At 48.5% G+C, this 23,249-nt stretch overlaps 1 protein-coding gene across 1 annotated transcript; it reads right to left on the reverse strand.

Moving 5' to 3' along the window:
• Positions 1-742: 742 nt before the first annotated feature.
• Positions 743-18,239, reverse strand: LOC142587057 (sulfotransferase ssu-1-like). The gene is made up of 3 exons (XM_075697943.1): positions 18,100-18,239; positions 12,199-12,405; positions 743-1,593 (listed from the first exon to the last, which is right to left on the reverse strand). The coding sequence occupies exons 2-3, from the start codon at positions 12,391-12,393 to the stop codon at positions 865-867; spliced, it is 924 nt and encodes a 307-aa protein (XP_075554058.1). The 5' UTR covers positions 12,394-12,405; positions 18,100-18,239; the 3' UTR covers positions 743-864.
• Positions 18,240-23,249: the final 5,010 nt, after the last annotated feature.

Here is a 23,249-nt window from a genome sequence, read left to right on the forward strand (position 1 = left end):
GAATCGAGAAAAAACTCTTTCCAGACTCAGTTCGGTTGCTGCATCCGAAGGCGCAGCTGCCATGCATGATTTCCTTGCAGTCAAACGCAAGCGCGACAATCGGAACACAAAAAAACGTAGGTAACCTTCGCTCTAACTCAGCGGGCCCGCTCGGCCCTTGGAAGGTATATGGCACCCCAAAGTCACGTGGTACGGTTGCGCCAATGAACGCGTCGGTGGCGCAGGGAAAACGAATGCGCTACTCTGAAATGTTTTCCAGTGACTCTAAAGTCAGCCGCAGGCGCCTATGGGAGTGTCCACTCGTTACGTTTACTATGTTACTCTATGCTGCGCCCGCCCGCTCCATCGCGACAGCGCCGTGTGCTAGACTACCGGCCATGTACGGTCCCCTTCGTCGTGACTGTCAGCAGCAGAGCAATTGAACGGTGCACCCTAAATTTATCAAGCGGGACAAGGCTCCGCGCGAAGGTGAGGGCGAAGTCTGGCGTCACTCGGGGCACTCTCGTCGTCAGCGCGCGGAGCGAGATAGCAGCGCCCCGGTGTGGCCCCGCAGCTGCCCCGGCCACCTAAGCAATTGTCCGTCTACTTCTTTGGCCGATAGCACATATCTACCAGGTGTGTATGTACGTGCACAAGAAAGCGTCGAACCATTCAGTCAAGTTTGGTACCCTACAGCATTGCTCCGCAGCTGTACTTACGTTTTTGTGTTTTTATTGAAAATATGCAGCAGTGATGTCAGAGTCACTACATGAATAGGGTTCACAAGTTAACTGGCTCTCCGAAATGACAGCCTGACCTAGGATACCATGGAGCCAGCAAAAGAAAGTAATCATACTGGCTTTGAAATTTCACACATTTCCAGTTTCACGGAAGGTCGACGTCCTCCCAGAGGCTCATAACGGTGCTTTCCTGGATTTTCAAAGCTATTCTTTCTTTCATTTGCACTATCTGATCTGCATTGAAGTGATTTTTCCAGTCCCCAACGATGGCCTTCCGCACGAAGTCTCCGGTCCTCGGTTTCATTAAATCAGCCGCTTCATCGTTGAGCAGCTTGTACTTGCCCGCAAGGGCCACCTCTTCGGAGTACCTTCTAAGCTGACCGTTCAATTCCATCATGGTTTTCACGCTTATCGTGTCCAAGATCCTTCCCAATACCCCCGGCTGCTTGCGGAGTTTGTTGCCGTACTTGTATCCCAGGAAGTCGGCGATCTTGATAACTCCAGTGCTAGGGTCCGCTTTAAGTTTCTCGTAAGTTACAAGGAGGACGTTCTCGTCGCGTGCGTGATTGTACCACGACAGTAGGTGGTCAAAGTAGTCACCGTAATCTACTTTTCCTTCTAGAAATAGACTTAAAAACTTCTCAAATGATCCATCGGCGAAGCGGTACGCCGGAAGCGCTCTCGTGTGGTGGTAGAAGGAAACGCAGCAGTCGTATGGGTTTCGGGCCACGAATATGTACTTCGCTTGCGGAGAGTAAGGTATGCGATTGAAAGGCAGATGAGTCTTGATTGCACCAGGTCGTGGCATGTTCTCGACGGCTTCGAGACCTTGATGCTCTAGTAAGGGCGACTTCTGCAGGAATTCTCGAAGATTCTGCAATTTTTGACAGTTGAATGTTATGCGTTTGAAAAAGGAAAAAAAAACGTATTCTTTTTGCTATGCAAAGCTACCACCACAGAAATACAGCCAGCTGACTGTATTAGCACAAGTTGTCGGAAATGTTGAGTATTGTATAAATTTAGTATCCGTGCTCACGCAGCACTGGCCAATCCAGCGAAATGAGCCTTAAGTCGGTTAAAAAAAGTGAAAGTGCAAATTTTAAAGCCTGGGCAATTATGTCTGTACATATGAAGTTTGCATTTCGCTAAGCTGAGAAAATATGAAGTATTCCTTCAGGCACATTTTCACTAAATCAGCGTTATTTTGTGAATAACTTAACGAGCGTCTTTCCAACAAGGCTCCTGGCACCTCTGACGGTGCATGCAAAAATAAAAAAAACAAGGAAGGACATGCCCAACTAACGCAATTTTGTAGTCTAAATCACGCGCACTTTGTTTGGTTTAGCCGGGTAGCAGCAGAAGCAGATTGTACGACCAAAGCCTCATCGCTTATGGCAATGAGGCTCTGCTCCCCAATGTGATCCACTGCTACAAAGTTGTCTACATAGAAACAAAAATACATACTGTGATGAAAAAATGACAGACAAATAAACCCGGCGAAGATAAAAAAAAAGGATTCGCTTTATTCAAGAGAAAATTCACGAAGTGTGTATATATTTATAAACACCGAAAAGCAGGAATGTGGCACCGTCAGATCCGCCAGCGTATCCTTTTTTCTATATTCTATATGCCTAAACCTCGCAGCAACGATCTTCCTACTACAAGCATCATGCACCACCTTGATCCTAGTGATGCAGACAGCTAAAAGCTTGTGGCGATGAGGCTGTTACTGTTTTTAGTTAAACTGCATCTATCTGCTAACTACAAGAAGCTTCGTCTAATTTAGTCTGTTTTGAATGTAAATAGTATTTCATAGAAGAGAGGAAGCTGGGCTGTTCGGTAATATACTATAGTGTTGAGAGGTTAAGCATAGAAGACACAAATACAAGAGGAACGAATGGGATTTTTGCAGTCAGACCATTTTTGCTGTCTATACCGTTCTGTTCTTTTTGTTTTTGTATATTCCGCACCTATTACTTGGAACCACGAATCCTGTTTCTTGCTTTGCGTAGCGCTGAAACAGAGCAATTGGCCTGATACATTTCTATATATTTAGCAAGCGGAGTAAGAGAAACACAGGCCCTCAATGTTTGTTAGTTGCAATCACAGGAGGCGTCGTTTCTTGACTCCGTGAGGCAGCGCACGAGGCGTGATTGGCCAATTGCACGCCTCTGCAAACTCACGTTGTACGTGATTCCCGTGGCCGGAAGCCTCCACAACCGCCGACATTTCCCCAAGGGCCGCTGGCTAACAAACCTAGTGCTATGTGCTGCGTGCAAGACAGCGAAGAAAATCGACGTGCAGACAGGCGTCGCTGTAGCGCATGCGTGTGTAGCAAATAACGCGCATCAAGCAAACTATGTGCCTTCCGTTCGGACCGACGGCAAGTCGTCTTTGCGTTCACATCTGTTTGCCTTTCGGCTATTATTTCGATACTCAAATATTCTAACAGTTGATTTTACCGATGCATTTCTGAGCCTGAATTTCTGTTGGCGTCGTGTGGCTGTCGCTCTTGAACTTTACGTGGCATATTTCATGAGGTGAATCAGCAGTTTACGCGCTTCAGAGGTCTCGTCAACCAAAAGGGAATGCGTATGCACTTTGCGAACAGAGTGTAAACTTGTACTTTAAAGAAAAACTGTCCTCAAACAAGCCCGAGAAACAGTACAAGTCATGCTTGCAGTATGTAATACTTCCAAGCCTGCATTATCCCCAGGAGTGTTTGCGGTTTCTTGACCGTTGCTTCCTCTTATATAATAAAATGAGTGTTTTTAGGCGACCTTTCAGCACAGTGAGCCTCAGTCTTCAAAGATCTCGGTTATCTGCGCCATAGGATGACTGCGTTTGCTTCGATGTTTATCACGTGCAATTAACCCAAACTGTTATAATATCAACCTTTAAGGTCTGCACCTCAGATATGCATCGTAGCACCAATTTCCTGCATCATTTGGAATAGTAGCCTTTTTAATAACAGTAACGCAGACAACAACGCTAATTTTCATACACTGTTCATTAATGTGACAAACAAATTGATGAATTGCAGGCACACAACTCATGCATCAGTTACGACGTTTGTGACAGGTAATTCACCTGTGCGGGTGGGAGCAGTAGGGTTTGGCTATTGATCATTTGAATAGTCGCCAGGAGCCGAAATTGGCGAGGCTTCTTGTTCATAATTGGATTTCCTTATTGGCCAGCCACTTCACATATTATTATGTACGTTTCCCTGAGTGGCTGGTGCTTGCTCTGGCGAACGTTTTAAGCCTAATAAACCCGTAGTGGTATCCACAATATATTGTGAATGCCGCTCCACGTTTTCGTCCACCAAATCTGATGCACAGTTTTAACCTATGTGTACTATTGGGATACCAGATGCCTTTGGGATGTCCGTTAACGTGCGAGGTTTCTCCGAAAGCCAAGTAATCCTAGATGCAGAGACGATACTTATGATAATGTATTGGTGGACCTTTTGAAAGGCGGCCGAGTAACTCATGACTATGGTTCTACTACTTTACTATGATTATAGTCTAACATTCAGGTCCGTACCATTTGCACTTTGCCTCTGGGAACTTTTCTCTCTTCATTGTTACCTCTTGCTTCTTATTGTGCAGCATTAGCAATATACATATATATATATATATATATATATATATGACTTCCGCCACCCTCACCTGACATGCCTGAATACGCCTGCCAGATTCCCGAAGGATCTGACGCGGCTTCAAGGCCAGCACCTGGTGCTCCGTGGCAATACCACCGGGTGCCATTCACTTTCTGAGGAAAAGCCGGAGAAGATGTCGACGAGTGGCTCACGAACTACCGAAGGATGAGCCGTTCTTACGGTTGGAACTCGACCGCACAGTTGTCCAATGCTGTGTTTTCCCTCACCGACACAGCGCTCGCCTGGTATGAAAATCACGAAGACACGCTCACTTCATGGGAGCTTTTCGTCGAGGAGCTCGGAGCGTGTTTTGGAGACTCTAGCGCAAAAAAGAAACGCGCTGAACAGACGCTTTCGCAAAGAGCTCAGATTCCCGGCGATACCTGTACGAGTTATATTGAAGCAGTGCTGAAACTATGTAAGATAGTCAACTCTCAGATGTCTGAAGATGACAAGGTTGGACATTTGTTTAAAGGAATAGCCAAAGACGTCTACCAAAGATAGTCAACTCTCAAATGTCTGAAGATGACAAGGTTCTACATTTGTTGAAAGGAATAGCCAAGGGCGTCTACCATTTTTTGATCGGCAAGGAAAGCTTGGATTCCATGTCTAACGTCATTCACCACTGTAGGACCTTTGAGACGCTGAAGATTTGACGGATAATACCGAAGTTTGGTCGCCTGGCTAATGTCACAACGGTGGGTAGTGTAGACCCGAGCTCGTATGTTGACCTTCCATCAACAATACGGCAGATTGTTCGTGAAGAGTTGCTCCATCGTGAAGAGATGCACCATTGCACACCCGGCATAACTGGTAATTAGTTACCACACGAGATGAGAAACACGGCCGTTTCGACCGCATGGCAACCCACGGTTCACTCAGCGACCGTCGAGTATAGGTCTGCCCCACAAACGAGAGGGACTACAAGCTATCAAGATCATGACTACGACCAACGCCCTCGCCGCAGGCACGCCTCCCGGCGGTCGGTGCATAGCCATGATGAATGTGACCCACCTGCTGGCTATGCAGTCGACAGCAACATACGTGACTACGTGGAAGAACATCGAAATTTGCAGCATTTGCCGGTGTGTTTCCAATGCGGTGTCGCAGGCCACATAGCGAGGTTTTGCAATCGTCGCCCAACAACGTGGAATGGTCGATCGGTGTCTTCAACAATGACCACACCTACTATGAGGACAACTCAACAGCCGTACACCAACCACCTCTTGGTCAGCTGGCGTCCGTCCCGGCAACGATTACTGGCAGAGAAGCTTTCGGAGCCGCTCGCCGGCATATGACAGGAGTTTGACGCCATCGCCAACTTCTCGTGCATCGCGTTTACGTCAATCTCCTTCGCCAGTGCGCCGCTCCACCTCGCCTTCACAACCGGAAAACTAGCTAGCGCGGCCGACGGGGGTGAGGTTGCTCGACAGAAATGCCCCCTGCAGTTGCTATGATTAAGAACAAAGTACATGTACTTGGTGACGGTGTTCCTACAATGGCTTTAGTGGATACCGGGGTCACTGTATCCGTAATGAGTCTGGGTTTTAAATGCCGTGGGACCAGGCTGCAACGTTTTGTGGAGTGAGCGGCGAGTCGTTGCGCCGTGTAAGTGTGTGCACTGCTGAAGTATCCTTGGCTGGTGGAGTTTTCGCGACGGAGTTTGTAGTTATTCCCCGATCGACGCACGAAGTGATTTTGGGCATCGACTTTTTGCGGCAGTGTGGTGCGACCGTTGCTTGTCACACGGGGGAAGTTTGCGTCGATAGCCATGTTTCGTCCGGGCTCTTAGAGGAGACTTGTAGTCAAGGTGAACTTTGTGTGTCTGCAGATACTGTTGTGACTGCGTCCACCTCTGTGTGCGTGCCGGTTGTATGTCGCGGTGAAGTTCCACACAGTTTTGATGCCTCGGTAGAGCCAATGCATCTAAATTGTGTGAAGAAGAACGTTTTCGTCCCTTACTGTGTGGTATCCATCAGCAACGGGCGTGCTGGCTTGTGGACGGCCAACTGCTCGGCAGAACCCGTCCGACTTCCAGACCGGCTTGAAACTCGCCTACTTTACAGAATACAAGTCTTCGTCCGTAGCCTTACTAACAGACCCGCCGTGTGAACCTGCTGACTTTCGCCATGTCTCAGACAAAAAGCTTCTGTCTATGATAGACAAGTCGCTCAGCACAAGGGAGCGCCATACCTTGGTGGATACGATGTCTAAGCATCTGTCAGTGTTTGACTTTGCGCAGCCGGACAAAGCGTTCTCGATTCCTGAGTCACGAACGCACCATACTATCGATACGGGATCTGCGCGCCCGATCAGGCAAAAGCCTTATCGCGTGTCGCCTAACGAGCGCAAGATAATCGGTCAACAAGTGAGTGACATGATGAAAAATGGGATAACACAAGAGTCCTCGAGTCCTTGGGCAGCTCCGGTCATACTCGTCAGAAAGAAAGACGGTAACTGGAGATGTTGCGACGATTATAGAAGATTAAGCGCCGTGACTAAGAAGGATGTCTACCCGCTGCCCCGGATTGATGATGCATTTGATTGCCTTCATTCGGCCTCTTATTTTTCTTCAGTGGATCTGCACTCTGGATATTGGCAAATCCCGATACACCCGGCAGACAAGGAGAAAACAGCCTTCACGACCCCGGATGGATTATTCGAATTCAATGTGATGCCATTTCGGTTGTGCAACGCTCCAGCAACCTTTGAAAGGTTCATGGACACCATTCTGCGTGGGTTAAAATGGAACATCTGTATGTGTTACCTTGACGACGTTGTTATATTTGGGCACACATTCAATGAGCACAGTACGCACCTGGATACTGTCCTCGACTGCATCAAAAACGCTGGCCTGGTTCTGAATTCCAAGAAATGTAACTTTGCTGATCGTCAAACCCTTTTGCTGGGTCATCTTGTTGCCAAAGGCGGTATCCGGCCTGATCCCCTCAAGACGGCAGCAGTTGAGGCATTCAGTGCACCGCAGTCAGTGAAGCAACTTCGTACTTTTCTGGGTCTTTGCTCTTACTTTCGCCGATTTATTCCTGGTTTTGCTGACGTGGCTTATCCTCTGACAAATCTGCTACACAAGGACGCTTGGTTTGAGTGGACATCCGAGTGCGAGTCTGCATTTCGTCAGTTTAAGTTCCTGCTGACCTCCCGACCTATTCTTCGCCACTTCAATCCTACTGCGCCGACAGAAATCCAGACAGATGCTAGTGGCGCCGGTCTGGGCGCCGTCTTGGTCCAACGTTATGACGACCGTCTCCACGAGATTGCTTATGCAAGACGCTCATTAAGCAAACCTGAACGAAATTACATGGTGACAGAGCACGAACGCCTCGCTGTAATCTTTGCAGTTCAGCGATTTCGCTCGTACTTGTACGGACGCCCATTCCTAGTCGTAACAGACCACCATTCCCTGTGCTGGCTCGTGAACCTTCGCGACCCTTGTCGTCGTCTTGCGCGCTGGGCTTTGAGGTTGCAGGAATATAACTTCACTGTTTCCTACAAAAGCGGCCGAAAACATGCTGACGCAGACTGCCTTTCTCGTATGCCGCTTACCACGACGGACTGCGACGCAGACGATTTCGATCATCTCGTCGCTTCTGTGACATCCGCTTTTCCTGATACGATGCGTTCAAAGCAGAACAACGGATAGACACCAAATTGGAGCCACTCTTCACTTGTGCCCATTCAAGTGCAACAAGCAGCTACTGTCTACGGGACTGGCTCCTGTACAAAAGGAACTACTCAAGCACGGGTCCGCGCTTCCTTTTAGTGGTGCCGGAGCCTCTCCGGCCAGCAATCCTTCAGGCTATGCACGATGACCCTACCACTGGTCACTTAGGCACTGTGCGCACCCTTTATCGCATTCAAGAACGCTTTTACTGGCCCCGAATGCGACATTCGGCTGAGTTGTATGCCGCCAGCTGCATACAGCGTCAACGTCGGAAACGCCCAACCACTGCCCCATCTGGTCTCCTTCGACCTGTGCCGCCTCCCAGCTCACCCTTTCGGCAAGTTGTAATTGATCTGTTAGGCCCCTTTCCAAAGTCATCTAAGGGGAACCGCTGGATAATTGTCTGCGCCGACTATTTCCCGCGCTATTGCGAGACGGCGGCTATACCATCAGCCACCGCCACCAAAGTGTCGCTCTTCTTACTTCACGCTATTGTTCTGCGACATGGACCACCTGGTGTTATCATAAGCGAGCGAGGACGCCAATTCACGGCGGATATTGTCGAAGAGCTTGTGCGTTTGTGTAAATCGCACCTCAGGCACCCCGGCGCCGTATCATCCGCAAACGAACGGCCTCACTGAGCGCAGTAATCGAACAATCACCAATATGCTTTCCATGTATGCTGCGTCCGATCACAAGAATTGGGATGAAGCTCCACCGTTTATTACTTACGCCTATAACACCGCCAAGCACGAGACAACCGGCTACAGCCCCTTCTACCTTCTATATGCTCGGCCGCCCCCGTATACGCTCGACACTGTCCTCCCTTTTTACCACCACGACAATCCTATGGTCGCCGATACGCTATGCCTCGCTGAAAAGGCTTGGAGACTTGCGCGTCTGCGGACTTTAACATCACAAGAAAACTCCAAAGCCCGCTACGAGGCAAGACATCGGCCTGTTACATATCACCCTGGTGATCTCGTTTGGCTTTGGACTCCCACAAGGAAGCGCGGTTTGTGCCAAAAGCTCCTGGCAAACTACGATGGACCGCATATTGTAATCGACAAAGTCAGCGAAGTGAACTATACTCTCGCGCGCCTCACGAACACTGGTAGACGTTCTGCTAGGACACAAGTCGCGCATGTCGCACGGTTGAAATCATGCACGCCACGACAAGCTAGTTGACTCGCCCAGTGGGCTTTGTCTGCGAGGGGAGGTATGTTACATCCAAGCGCGTAAACGGGACGCGGGGATCTCGAAGAGAAGAGAAGAGAAAAACGAAGACTTTGCAGCGGCCATTCCTGTTGTTCGTAGCCTGCCGTTCCTGCTCTCGCACGCCTAAATAAACCCCTTTACCCCGCGCTTGTAACAATATATATATCTATGTGTGTGTGTGTGTGATAATAATATAATATGTATATAAGGTAGGCAAGCCTGACACGACTAGAGCATCGGTGAGAAAAAGCAGGGATGTGACTCATAGAATTGGAATCGTTGCAGCTGCACAATACCCACACACACACACACACACACACACACACACACACATATATATATATATATATATATATATATATATATATATATATATATATATATATATATATATATATGTGTGTGTGTGTGTGTGTGTGTGTGTGTGTGTGTGTGTGTGTGTGTGTTCTCATCAATAAACTAATCATCTCAGGCTTAACTCAGCTGCTAATGAGCTACTGTTTGCATCCGCTTTGAAACCCAATGCTTCAGGAAATATTTCACAAACGTCCGTGGTCATTACGGGAAACACCGTCTGCTAAAGCATCACTGGCGGCCACAATGCTGGTAGTAACATCCTGTGACACAGAGTTGAAACAAAGAGCACATTAAGTTAACACTGGATTAGCTTGCAATATTAAACCCAACTGCTGGTTTAAAGCGTTTGTAGCGACACAATGGTTAACCCGGAGTCATTTTACCATTTTACTTCAGTGAGACCAGTGACGCGGGGTGAAAATTTTTGAAGGCATCGTAGTTGTACCAAGGGTCATAGCATGTCACGACCTGTTTTGCTGGATTTATGACATGCCATTCACAGCACCGGTAACAAGCTAATAAATAAACTGCAAGATGTTCGGGCTAAATCTTTCTGTTATCCCCGGTGGTCGCTGCGAGATGGCACACTTTTACGCCAAGGATGATCAGCCAGACCACTTGGTGAACATAATGATTACGTACTCTTGTTTTTCTGTTTATCGTGTCCGATGAATATTTATGATACCACTCGTAAATGTTAGGTCATAACCAAGGATTCAATAAAACATGACGCTAGAAGGACACTCGACAGTATACCGCTTGTTTTTTACATTTGTTTGTTTAGCTTGTATACTTCATTGTTCCGCCTTGACGGGCACTTCCGTGAAATTGGCGGCAATTACTTCCATGACAATTTGAAACGTTCATGCAGCAAAAAATCTTTACTAATGATGTATTAACTTTTATTTGGGACATGCTGAAACTTAATATTGAAGCCGAGAAATAGTGAAGTTGTTTTTCCCAGCACATAACTTAAATGGAGAACCATTTCCGATATATCCGGTATCAAACTGTGGCCTCAAAATACATTCCGTTCCAGCTATAAACTTCTCCAAAGTGCGCATCACGCAGGTGAGCGTGACATTAACTATAAAGCCAATATATTTTCAGCTCATATTAGAAATTAATATTGCTAATGGGACGCTAGCTAAATGCACTTTGCAAAACACACGAGACTGCAGAACAGTTCGGCTTCAATTTCGCATTTCCAACATGCGCCCTATAATAATAATTTTGAGCTTATTTCTGGCCTGGATTTTTTATTTCGGTACATGGACGATGAGAATTCTTTCGTTAGGGACTGTCGTCTACGCAAGTAATCTACTGCAGTGATTGAAATTGTGCTACATTTTTTTCCTCGCTTGTTCCTGCTCAAGTAGTCATGGCATAGCGCAGATATGGCATAGCATGTGCGAACTCTTGGTGCGGCCATCGTAAACACTTCTAGAGACTCCCGGAAAGCAAGAAAATCCTTGACAATTACGATATTCCCTAACGCAGAATTTTAGCGCAGCTCTATACGTATTTTCAGTTCGAAATATATTGAGGAAAGGAATTTAAGAGCGACATGTAGCAGAGTCGGCGGTCGTCGAAAACTGATCTGCGGGTCAAGCGCGGCGGCTTCTATACATGACTCGTCGAACGCTCCAGTGTAATTGCTGGTGCCACATGGCTTCTAGAAAGTACTACACAATTCGGGTCGCGCAAACAACGAGATTACAAAACAATCGCAAACCATAACAATCGAAACAATTGCGAACGAGACCATACGAAGCAAACCAAATAGCCCGAGCGAGAGCTGACACGAGCAGATGGTAGCACGAGACGAGCGGTCCAGCTGAGACCAGATAAAAAAATTGAATTATAGAGTTTTACGTGCCAAAACCACTTTCTGATTATGAGGCACGCCGTAGTGGAGGACTCCTGAAATTTCGGCCACCTGGGGTTCTTTAACGTGCTCCTAAATCTCAGTACACCGGTGTTTTCGCATTTCGCCCCCATCGAAATGCGGCCGCTGTGGCCGGGATTCGATCCCGCGACCTTTTGCTCAGCAGCCTAACACCATAGCCACTGATGGCGGGTAGTTGAGACCAGATAGGTGTACGCATCGAGCGGTCGCGTGGGTCCGCATGGCACCAGTTTCTCGCGCGCACGTCACTGAAGGGGCCATTCTCACTGGTCTCCGCCATGCGCGGCTCGCGTAATTATCTCCCGCTTCTCGTTCCTTCTTTCAGCTTTCGCTGTGCTCGTTCTCTCGATTACACCGCCAATGCCGCCGACGATCTCTGCAGGAACGAGCGCTTAAGAGCTGCGCTATAAAAATGGAAGCGTCCTCAGAATGAAAAATACAGCGAGGTGCAGAAATATCGACTTAAGAGTTTCCGGGAAAAAATCCCATAATTTTAAAGATCTGGCTTTTAAACTAGATATTTTCGTTGCTAAAACAAGTAATCACTAGTAATCAACAAGTGCCAACACTTTCTGGCCATGTCACTGCTCACAATGCATTAGCATGCATGATTGTCTCGCCACATAAGTTTAGTGCTAGGTTAATCACAAACCTCGGGTTTGGAGCCGTCGTGGTAAATGGCATAGACAATATACTGCATCCATGTACTCCCGGACTTTGGAAATGACACGACAAAGACATCATCAGGCTTGGGCTTGTATGTGAGTGCTTCTTTCAGGACTGGTTCCTGGAATCTGTAGCTCATATGCAGTCCACAAACATCTCGGTAGACGTGGTCAGAAGCCATGGAAGAAAAATCCTGCGTTCAGAAAAGTTAGCGCTGAAGCTCCGACAACTGCACAGAAAATTCTGCAGAAATAGTGTCCTCGTCATCCTACTTTACTACAAAGCGCAAGAACATTAAAGCTCAAAGTTAATTTAGTAGGAAAGAGCAAGGTTTACTATTTTATCTAACTATCTTGCAAAATGTCGCAGCCATGCCTTGAGTATTTTAACTGCTCGTGAAATTTTATATGGGGCTCAATGAACTTTAGCATTCTCATTTGAAAAGCGCCCAAAATGCCGGTCTGCTGTCTCACACTCGTTACGAGAAAGGAGAATGTCCGCACAAATGATTAAATATATTAGAACACAGGGTAGTGGCCCAGAGGAAACCGTCCTTGTCTTCGTTAATATTGTTTACAATAGGTATTTCACGTTTTCTTCTGCCGTAGCCAGAGTCTGCTGGAAATTTTTTTTTCAATACTTACCCTACAAGTATCCTTTCAATGTCGTCTCTTTTTTTATATACAATTCTGAGCTAGGCGAATTGTCACTGATTCTCGCCTACACTGTAATACGAAGGAGGGCACAGTACTGGCGCCTTTTTTTTTACTTGCGTGTGTCTCCCATCCTTGCGCCCTTGCACAGACATTACTGCAACCCCGTCCCCAGTGATCGTCAGAGCCCAAAAGGCAGTTAGAGCACTTTTTCTGCTTTTTTCGAAAGTACTCTGCCTATTTAGAGCGCATTTGAGTGAGTGGAGCCGTTCACGCACCCTAAATGATTCAACAATTATCTCCCTCTTTTTCTTGTTTCTCTCTGTTTCTTTCGCTCTGCATAGGGTAGCAGATCAGATGGCATTCTCTTTAGGATCCATGCCTCATTTATTGTTTTTCTCCCTCTCTCTTTCGTCAGAAAGTACGCTCTGATTTCTCACTTGACATCGCGTGTGGTGGCACTCGTGAGCCATGACTGTACTGCACTGACGCTTTACAAGGTTACATTCCGACTACGCAAAGCAATGTCATGACATCTTCTAGTAGAAATATACCTTTCTGTCGTTTGTAGGACGCATGCACCGACAAATGACAATTTAGGTTGCTAATTTATATTCCCCAACCATGATCATCGGCTAGGGCTAGGTAGTGCCGTCACTCTGGACACGTTGTTACTCCCTCCTCAGGAACGGTCACTGCTGATGGCTCAATTGTTGCCGTCAGATCGTCGAGAGGCCCCCATCGGAAATCTTCGAAAATATATAAAGTAGATGAGAGGTGCATCACATGTGAGACGTCAGTGTCAAGAGTCGGCATAGGCGTGCACGTTAGGGCGTGCATTTTGGAGGCGTGAACGGCGCTCAACTTCAATGAGAAGCAAAACAAAAGAAAAAGCCCATCAACAGGTTAGATACGAATAGCTTCCTTAATGGCATGTCACTGATACAGTTTATTTATTAACTTACATCCCAGGCTATCGAAGGAGTATTGCTGTGAGGAGAGGATACAGGAAATTAGCCAAAAAAAGAAAAGTCGCAGATTCGCCTGAAAGGCGAAGCATAGTTTGCGATAGCAAATTAGTGCACAGCTATACGAAGTAAGGTTAGTAATTTTATCGGCCGTATACACTTTGAAACATAGGCATACTAACTAAATTAACAAGCATGCTGTCATGCGTGCGCGAGCAAACATGAACGCATTTCACTCGATGACTGCGAGGTGCTCGCTGTCATCATCATCATAAAAAATTTGCTGTAAGACTGAGGAGTTTGGCGGACGCAGGCCCCGGGCTCCCGCACGACCCCACTGCACTCAAGCGTTTATGTTGCTTCGCTCCATAACGCTGGCAGCCCGATCAGTAGCCATCGTCTGCACGACCGGGTGTCCAGGGCGCAGCAGGGTCTCTCACTCCTCCCGGGTCTTGAGGGGCTCGAGGCCCCGCGGGGGAGCATCCGCCGGGCAATGAGAAAGGAGGTGGAGAGCAGAAGCACGAGGTTCGCGACAGAGATTACAGGCTGGTGTGAGGAAAAGGGGGTGATAGTGAGAAAAAGTAAGAGAAGATGGGGGAGTGTGTGTAATCGGCGCCAAAGGGTTAACGCTGCAGCGAGGAAACGCGGCAGCAGGAGCGAGCAAATTGACCTTCGTGCGGCCGCTCGCATCGGCGCGTACTCCGTGAAAGCACAGCTCAGCGCGGACTCTGTACTCGCGCAGTCGGCTTTCAAGGTACAGCGGCCTGGCTTGCTGCGCGTGGCAGCCCGGGCCACCCGAAGTAGAAGGCGACTCCCCCTCCCTTCCCTCCCCCAAACCCTCGCGCGCGACGGAAGGCGGCGCGCTTCGTCCCCGCTTTCCTCAGTCGCGTGCGCGACGTTGAGCCGCGATCACTGGCTCAACCTCACACACTTTTATTCGCACACACAGCATACGGCGCACTCCGACGATTTTATCGCACTTCGACTTTATACGGAACCTCATGGTCACGCAGGCGCCGACGGTCGAAATGCGGTTTGAGTGTCTGTATAATTGCTACCGAAATGAAAAAGAGGAGTACAAAGAAATTATACAGCGCTAGCGGGTAAAGATGAATGAAAAAATTATCTAAGAAACATAAATTACGCAAGCAAACAAAAAAGAGAAGACTGAACCCGCCGGGTTGCTCAGTGGCTATGGTGTCAGGCTGCTGAGCACGAGGTCACGTGATCGAATCCCGGCCACGGCGGCTGCATTTCGATAAGGGCGAAATGCGAAAAAACCTGTCTATTTAGATTTAGGTGCAAGTTACAGAACCTCAGGTGGTCAAATTTCCCGAGGCCTCCACTACGGCATGCATAATATTAAGAAAGTGGTTTTGGCACGTAAAACCCCATATTTAATTAAAAAAGACTATCAAATAGCAAAAGCGGTACAAAGAAATTATACAAATATTACCGTGTAAGGAGGACACAAGTGTCTAACAAATTATAATAACGCAATAACTGAAGCAAAACGACTGCATACAACTTTGCTACAGATAACTTAGGGGTTCAGTAGGGTTAGTTCTGAGAAACTATCAATGTAATATGTGTAAGCGTGCTCTGAAGGATACACGTTCAAGAGCGTGAACTATGTCGTTTCGTAGTTTATTCCAATGCTGAATGGCACGTGACAATGCGAATGAATAGAAAGCGTTGGTTGGGCCAAAGATATGCTGGAAATTGAGATGATTATGCAGACACCGATATGCACGAGATAGACGAGTGAGAGGCAGGGTCGACGGGCGCGTGGTAGGGATAATATCGCGAAACATGCAATGCAATGGTTTGCTTCTTGATTAAAGAGACGAGAGGAATAATATAACTGCTCGTCACAGTATGGGTGCTGTTATAATCGCTAACAATGAAGCGGGCGGCAGGGTTTTGAAGTAACTCGAGAGTCTTGATTAGGTAAGCTTCATGAGGTGACCGGATATGATTCAGATTTGAGTTCAGGCCTTAGGAATGCCTCATAAATGATTTGTCTGGCGAAGGCAGGAGTCTGCGAAGGCTGCGTTTAAGATAACCGAGTGTACGTCAAAATTTAGCAGTTTTCTTTTTCAATGTGCACAGACCACGACAAATTACGCGTAAGGAGATTGTCGAGGTACTTCTACGAATTGGTTCGTGTAATGTGCTTCTTATAGAGCGAGTAAGCGAAAGGGAATTTTTAAAGGTGTTATTAGTTCGAATTTATCCGTGTTTAGGGCTGTCGCGAGCCGAGAGGTTGCAGCGGAGTGCCAGGACCAGAGGACCAGTGTAGCAGGCTCTTAGAACGGATTAGCGCGCGCCGTGCTTGCGCCTCGAGCACGCGCGGCCCAACTTTATTTTCGTCATCTCATTGCATTGCAGACAGAGGGCGTGGACCTCTAGCTTCCTCGCGTAGCGGCGTCGGTGGGCGCTACAAGGCTCCCCATCCTGACGGAACGGCAAGATGTACTCGTCGACTAAGTGGAAATGGTGCTGTCAGGGTTGCGTGCAGAGCAGCGGACACGTCGGCGACATCCGCGGGGAGTTTCGTGGGAGACGTCTCGATGTGGGCCGGTTTTATGCGGCCTAATGAGCCTACCTCTTCGCGGCCCTATATTAGGATGATGGCGGACTTCGGCGTCTCGTGGAGGACGAAGGTGTAAGCGGTGCCTTTGCAGCGTCCAGTCTGAGAGAAAGGTGGGCCGACGGTCCAAGTTAGGGACGCACAATGATGCTGTAGTCTGAAGACAGAGGGGACGGGGTGCAGTTGATGAGTGCAGTCCTGTAGGCATTGAAGGTACAGCAGCGGCTGCAGTGAGGGGTCCGATGGAACGAACACGTCTCCAGAAAGCCGCTGGGGTGCACCACAGGCGAATCCGGCCGGAAAACCGCCAAGGTCGCGACGAGGGACAGTGCGTGGGCCGAGAAGCCCCATAGGAAGGTGGTCGACGCAGACCAACAGCATTTTGAGACTCGGAGGCATCGGTACTAGAATTGAATTGATATGTTTTTTTTTTATGGCGAGCAATACCCAACATCCTCTTCCGCCGTCCCTATCTCTGCGATAGGTATTGTCATCTAGAGAATCGGGCAGAACTTCGTCATCCATAATTTCAGAGTTGAACCAAGTTTCCGTAAGCGGAAATAGGTCGGATTCACAATCATCTAATTACGACAAAGTTTCAGTGCGTTTACGAAGAATGCTATGAATTTTTGTCAATGATATTGTAGCTGCGAGGCCACCATAGGCGCTTGTGGTGAATTGAGCATTTTTTTATATATACGAGCGTTGCCTGGCTAGATCTTTACTATCGCGGTAGGGTAACTACAGAGGTGGACTCTACGCATTATGTGTAGAGTGTGTTATCGATACTTAGTATATCGAGAATTAGCCTAAATTGTGCAATATTGGTTTTCTTTGAAGTCGGTGAGTGAATTTGTGTCATGCGATATGCGTTTTCAAAAAAATACGTACAGCAAGCTTAGCGTTTTGGAACTTGTGGCCTTTATCTATTACACGCTGCTTCTTCTTAAACAATGCAAACTGGAGAGTGATTGGTCTGTTCTTCTAACTGCTGCACTGGCCGAGCCGAGGCACAAGTTCTACATGAGCCAGATTGATAGTGATGCCAAGGTGACGGCTACATATGTCAATGACTTTTGATTCTGCTTATGACCGTGATTAGCTTCTGTCGTCAAGGTTTCCCAACGGGACCAAATTGCAGCGGCGAAATATATTTTGTGTTTTCGCTCATTCAATTGTCTTTAGCGCGGTGGAAATGCCATTGCCTATTCTGGCAATGCATCAGTTATTCTGGCGATGCATCATTGAAGGAAATATTCACTCGCAGAATATTGACTTTAAAAGCATGGAGCCTACTCGAAAACTGCTTTACCACGACGCCTGCCAGTTTAGTACACACAAGCCATTATGAATCTCGTGCGCGACAGATCCAATAGTTTGCAAAGTTACGAGCACGTTATCCAGCACATTCGGCCAAGCGTTTGATCCAGCATCACAGGATAGAACTAGGCGCCGCCTACAAGTGCATAAAGAAAGGTTTTTGCAACACTTCAGTAAAGGCACCAACCCACTGTGGCATGGAAGGTATTGGTGGCAAGGCCTTAGTCGGGCAGACAATGTTCTGTCTTTAGCCTTGCCAGTTAAGACCTTCAGTGTGTCGGCAACAATGCTAAATAAAAGAAAAGACAGCGGTTGCTACTTTTCAAACAAGAACAGCGATTCATGTAACCAACCTGAAACAGGAGCACGGATGAGCCCTCCACTTCTGCAGTGAGATCGCGGCCCTGCGCATTAGATGCGGATGGTCGATTAATTTCGACCCAGTTAAGGCTGTCAGATGAAGAATTTGTTTTGACAATCCGGATTGACAGCAGAAAAAGGGAGTACCATACAAGGTTGCCGGTGACGTCCTATTCATTGAACGCTCCGCTAGTTGCCTTCATATAAACGGATCTATTGCGCACAGCAGGGGAGCAGGCACAGCCAGAAGGGACACCTGAAACACCGCGGGCGAGCGTTCGATACCTGCAGCGGGTTCGTGCCTCGGCGTAGCGGTCGCTTAAATGCGGCGCAGCTAATGCTGTGAGTACAGGTGTGCGCCGTGACCTCGGCGTTGTCAGGATTGGGTGCTCATTCCCATCGCTCGTGATCCGTTGTCAAGATTGGAGTCCGGCATGAATTCGAAGGTAGCTGGCCCATGCCGTCGTCCAACTTATCCACGCTGAGGACGTTGATGAAGGGAAGAACCTCTTTTCATCGAGAACGAGGAATATGGGTTTATTTACAGTATTTATATCAGTCTAGCATGACTGCTTGAGAGAGAGTCTCAGTCCAACATGACTGCTTAAGAGAAGTGTGTCGAGCATCCGCACAACATCAGTTTTTAAACACTCGGTCCTCCCGCGATACAAGGTGATGCGAACGTTCGTTTAGTCATCGCAAACAATCCGCCTCTCCGCAGGACAGTTTACAGACACACATGCACACACACACGTGTGTCACGACTCAGCGTCGATGCGTTAACCGCTCCTTAGTGGTGGCATAAGGGGTGGAGTCTGGTGCCTGGCTTTCGCCAATTACCGTCGTGAACGAGACAAAGCCCTGATGAAATCAAGCAAAAGCAGTGATTTAATATGATTGCTCAGCAACAAGATAAACTGACGTTATTAAGTAATGGATATGAATATGTTAGACGGAAACAGTAAAGTTACAATTCCAAAGAACAGGTGTAACCAAGTTAAACAATTACTATGTGTAATCGCAACAGGAACAATGAATATCAGTTCAAACTAGATTCCTAAACAGTAATCGAGAAGGCAAATGTTAAAAGTCCACAGTCCACAGAATCAAAAGCGACATACAGTCAACCGTGCGCGCCGGCAGTCCGTCCCAACCGATGCGGCCCGTAAGTGACCCTCGAAGTCGGCGCCTCGACGTCGGTGGCTGGCTTCCACGGCGGCTGGCGGTGTTCGGTGTCGGGGCGTGATGTCGGCAGCTTATTTGCCCGGGAGTTGCTCGGCGTTCGTTTATCGTCCCCGGAGCAGACTGGTGAAGTGTAGGATCGGCACGCTTTTATAGACCTCTCGAGGCGCCGGCGTTCACCTCTTGTCGTCCAGACATGGATCACACACGCGCACACTGGTTCTCGCCGTAGTTGAGGCTCCACTGGCGGTCACCTTCACCGGCAGTCAATTTAATCACACACAAAACAATAGCTGCGGACGAAGACGACTTCACGTAGGCCGGGCTTGCTTCCACCGTGGTTGAGACTCTGCTTGCGGTCACCTTCACTGGCAAGCAATTTAATAACACACAAAACAACAGCCACGGATGCACCCGGCCTCACGTAGCCCGGGTGTGTAGCCACCAAGGTTTCAACCCTACGAGCGGTCACCTTCTCTGGCGAACAAATTAATCACACACTTTACAGAAGTAACGAACACATAGCTCAACGTGCTCTGCATGTACCCAAGATCACGTTCGCCACCGTTTGCGAAACTGTGCGGCACGTAGGCTTGCGGCCCACTCTTAAAGAAGGGAGGCTTAATAGGCGTGCATACATAGGTTGCGGGGGCGGAGAATTGAAGAAATAACGCGACTTTTGGGACACTGCCCCCCACTTCTAGAATATTATTTTATAATATTCATCATACCACAAAAGTCGCTTGGTATCAACACAAGACTCACATCTATTGATGGTTGCACATTAAGGACTGTGTTTGCCGAATATCTGTTTCACAATCTGCTGAGATAATCCGCTCCCACATTTTCTTTTCCCTTTATGTGTTTTATGGTGAACTGGTACTCTTGAAGTAACAAGCTCCATCGAAGGACTCTACTGTTCAGTTGTCGCGCCTGTCTCAAGTAGCTTAAAGGTTGATGGTCCGTCTGGACGACAAAGGGGGCCCCATAGAGATACACCGAGAATTTCTGTATCCCCCACACGAGCGCTAGACATTCTCTTTCAATCGTGCTATAGGCTTTCTCCCTAGGCAGCAGTTTTCTGCTAGCATAGGCTATGGGGTGAAGTGTTCCGTCGTGATCTTGCATTAAGACTGCTCCGAGACTCGTGTCGGAGGCGTCTGTGCGTAGCACGAACGGCCTACTGAAATCTGGAAGCCGCAAATTGGGAGCGCTGGAGATTTTGTTCTTCAGTTCTTGGAATGCCTTCTCGTTGTTGCGTTTCGCCTGCGACACGTGGTTTTGCCGGCGCGACTGCGGCGGGGCGGCAGACATTTTGGCCCGATCGTCGTCGCCGCAACGCTCCCCGCCAGGTGTTTCCAGGCGCGACTGCGGCGATGCGACCGCAAAGGATCACCCTCTCCTTCCAGTCATTGTGCCCGAACCAGGCGATGCGAAAGCAGGGATCATCCTCTCATTACAGTCATTGTGCCCGACCGGCAGCGCTACGACAGTGTGCTACGACATTGTGCTACGACATTGTGCTACGACATTGTGCTACGGCAGCGCTACGACAGTGTGCGTCACCATTAGCCCATTGTACATTCACGTGCTCGTCTATTGAGGGGTTCCTTCTTGCCCTCAACTGCGAGAGTATAAAAACAGCTGCCCCCGGACGCCAAAAGGAGGGCTCCGATTTCTTCTGTTGAGAAAAGTGCTCTCCCGTGTCTCTACTTCGGTCAACCTGACCGCCAACTCTTTGCAATGTTAAAATAAACAAGTTGTTTTGTTGTTCCCAGTCGACTCATGCTTTGCCGGGACCTTCGGATGCTTCCAGTTGTACCCCAGGCCGCCAGGCCAACGCTACCCTTGGGGCTTGCGACCCAGGTACAACCACGGGCGTCAGCGCCGAGTTCCCAACCGATCGCGCCAGCGGTGCGATCCAAACATCTGGTTGGCAGCGGTGAGATCGCCTCCGACTTCAAACAACTGTCTGCCAGCGGTGAGATCGCGACAACGGAGGCCAGCAGCGAAGAGATGCAGTTGACTGTATGCTGAACAGCTCAACAACGATCCGGGAGCAGTGCAACGAGCCCTGTGTGACGACTGGTTGCCTGCAGCGGAACGACTGCGCGGAATTCCTGCCTGCGAGGTTTGGTGAGTGCGGGACTTTCTTCTTCTGAGCTTTGCCAGGCTTTTGTTAGTGTCAGAAACAGAGCTGGTAATTGTGGTTGTCGTTGCTGCCGGGTTAGTTTGCGGCAAGACAATAGTAAGCAGTAGAGAAAGCAGCATTCAGAGCAGCCATGGATTTGAAGTCGTTGCGCAAACCGAAATTGTTGGAGCTTGCAAGAGAGTTGGGTCTGGATGTCTCGGACAAACTCAGAAAACCTGAACTGCTAAAGGCTATTCTTGAGTTAGAGGCTGAGGATGACGAGCTGTCGGAATGCCTTGAGACTATTGAGGAGAGGTCAAAAAGACAGGAGCGCGAACTTAAAGAGCAAAAAGAGAGACAGGAGCGCGAACTTAAAGAACAGAAAGAAAAAGAAGAGCGTGAACGTAAAGAACAGAAAGAGCGAGAGCAACAAGAGAAAAAAGAAGAGCGCGAACACGCTTTGGAAATGAAGCGTCTCGAGGTAGAGATGGAACGCGCTCGTAATGGAAGTCAGGCACACGGTTCAGGAGAACGAGTATTGTTCAAAATGACTGACCTGATGCGGCCGTTTAAGCTTGGAGAGGACATTGGTTTGTTCCTGGTTAACTTTGAGCGAACGTGCGAGAAGCAGGGGTTCTCTCGGGAAACGTGGCCACAGCGCTTGCTCACTTTGTTACCCGGCGAGGCGGCCGACGTAGTCGCTCGCTTGGATAGAGAGGAGGCAGAGGATTTCGACAAAGTAAAATCGAGTCTGCTAAAAAAGTACCGGCTGTCTGCGGAAGCGTTCCGTCGGAAGTTTCGGGAAAATGAGAAAGGCAAAAGTGAGTCATATACAGAGTTTGCGTATAGGCTTATGTCGAACATGCAGGAGTGGCTCAAAGAAGAGAAAGCGTTTGGTGACCACGATAAAGTTCTGCAGTGTTTCGGGCTAGAACAGTTTTATAGTCGGTTACCGGAGAACGTGCGATACTGGGTCTTGGATAGGCCAGACGTTTGTACGGTGGCTAAAGCCGCTGAGCTAGCCGAGGAGTTTGTGACGCGTCGGGCTCGCGGAGCTAAGGACGGTCAAAAGGGTGAATTTGGCTCGAAGTTTGAGAGACCGAAGTTCACACCCATGAGATTAAAGAGGGACACGCGTAGTGAGGATGCGAGTGAAAGCAGTCCGACCAAACGTAAAGAGACGGCGGCAGCCAAACGCAGAAAGCGGTTCGAGATGAGGCGAGCGCGCGTTTGTTATACGTGCCAGAAGCCGGGTCACTTTTCGGCGCAGTGTCCGGAAACAACACCAAAAGTTGTGTTTTTTTCAATAGGCAGCACTGACGAGAACATGAAGCTTCTCGAGCCTTACATGCGAGACCTCCTCGTGAACGGGAAAGAGTGCCGAGTGCTTCGCGATTCCGCAGCTACGATGGATGTAGTTCACCCGTCTTACGTAGAACCCCATATGTTCACGGGCGAGTGCGCATGGATCAAGCAAGCCGTGGAAGCTCATAGCGTGTGTCTGCCGGTAGCAAAAGTGCTTATTGAAGGACCTTTCGGAGCGCTTGAGACGGAGGCGGCAGTGTCATCTATGCTGCCACCCCAGTACCCGTACCTATTTTCAAACAGGTCCGATCACCTCCTGCGCGAGAAGGGGCTTTTGTTTGGTGAAGCTAGTGTTCAGGCCTTAACCAGATCGAAGGTTCGGGAGCTCGCTGCAAAGGCGGTAGTTGCGGGGCCGACGTTATCAAACAACGAAAAAGGGTCAGAGGCGCAGCAAGCTGATATTCAGAGCACGCCCGAACTGAATAAACTTGAGTCTGTAACGTTAAAGGCGCCAGATACTGGAGA

This window comes from Dermacentor variabilis, chromosome 7 (genome assembly GCF_050947875.1).
Source record: "Dermacentor variabilis isolate Ectoservices chromosome 7, ASM5094787v1, whole genome shotgun sequence".
NCBI lineage: Eukaryota > Metazoa > Arthropoda > Arachnida > Ixodida > Ixodidae > Dermacentor > Dermacentor variabilis.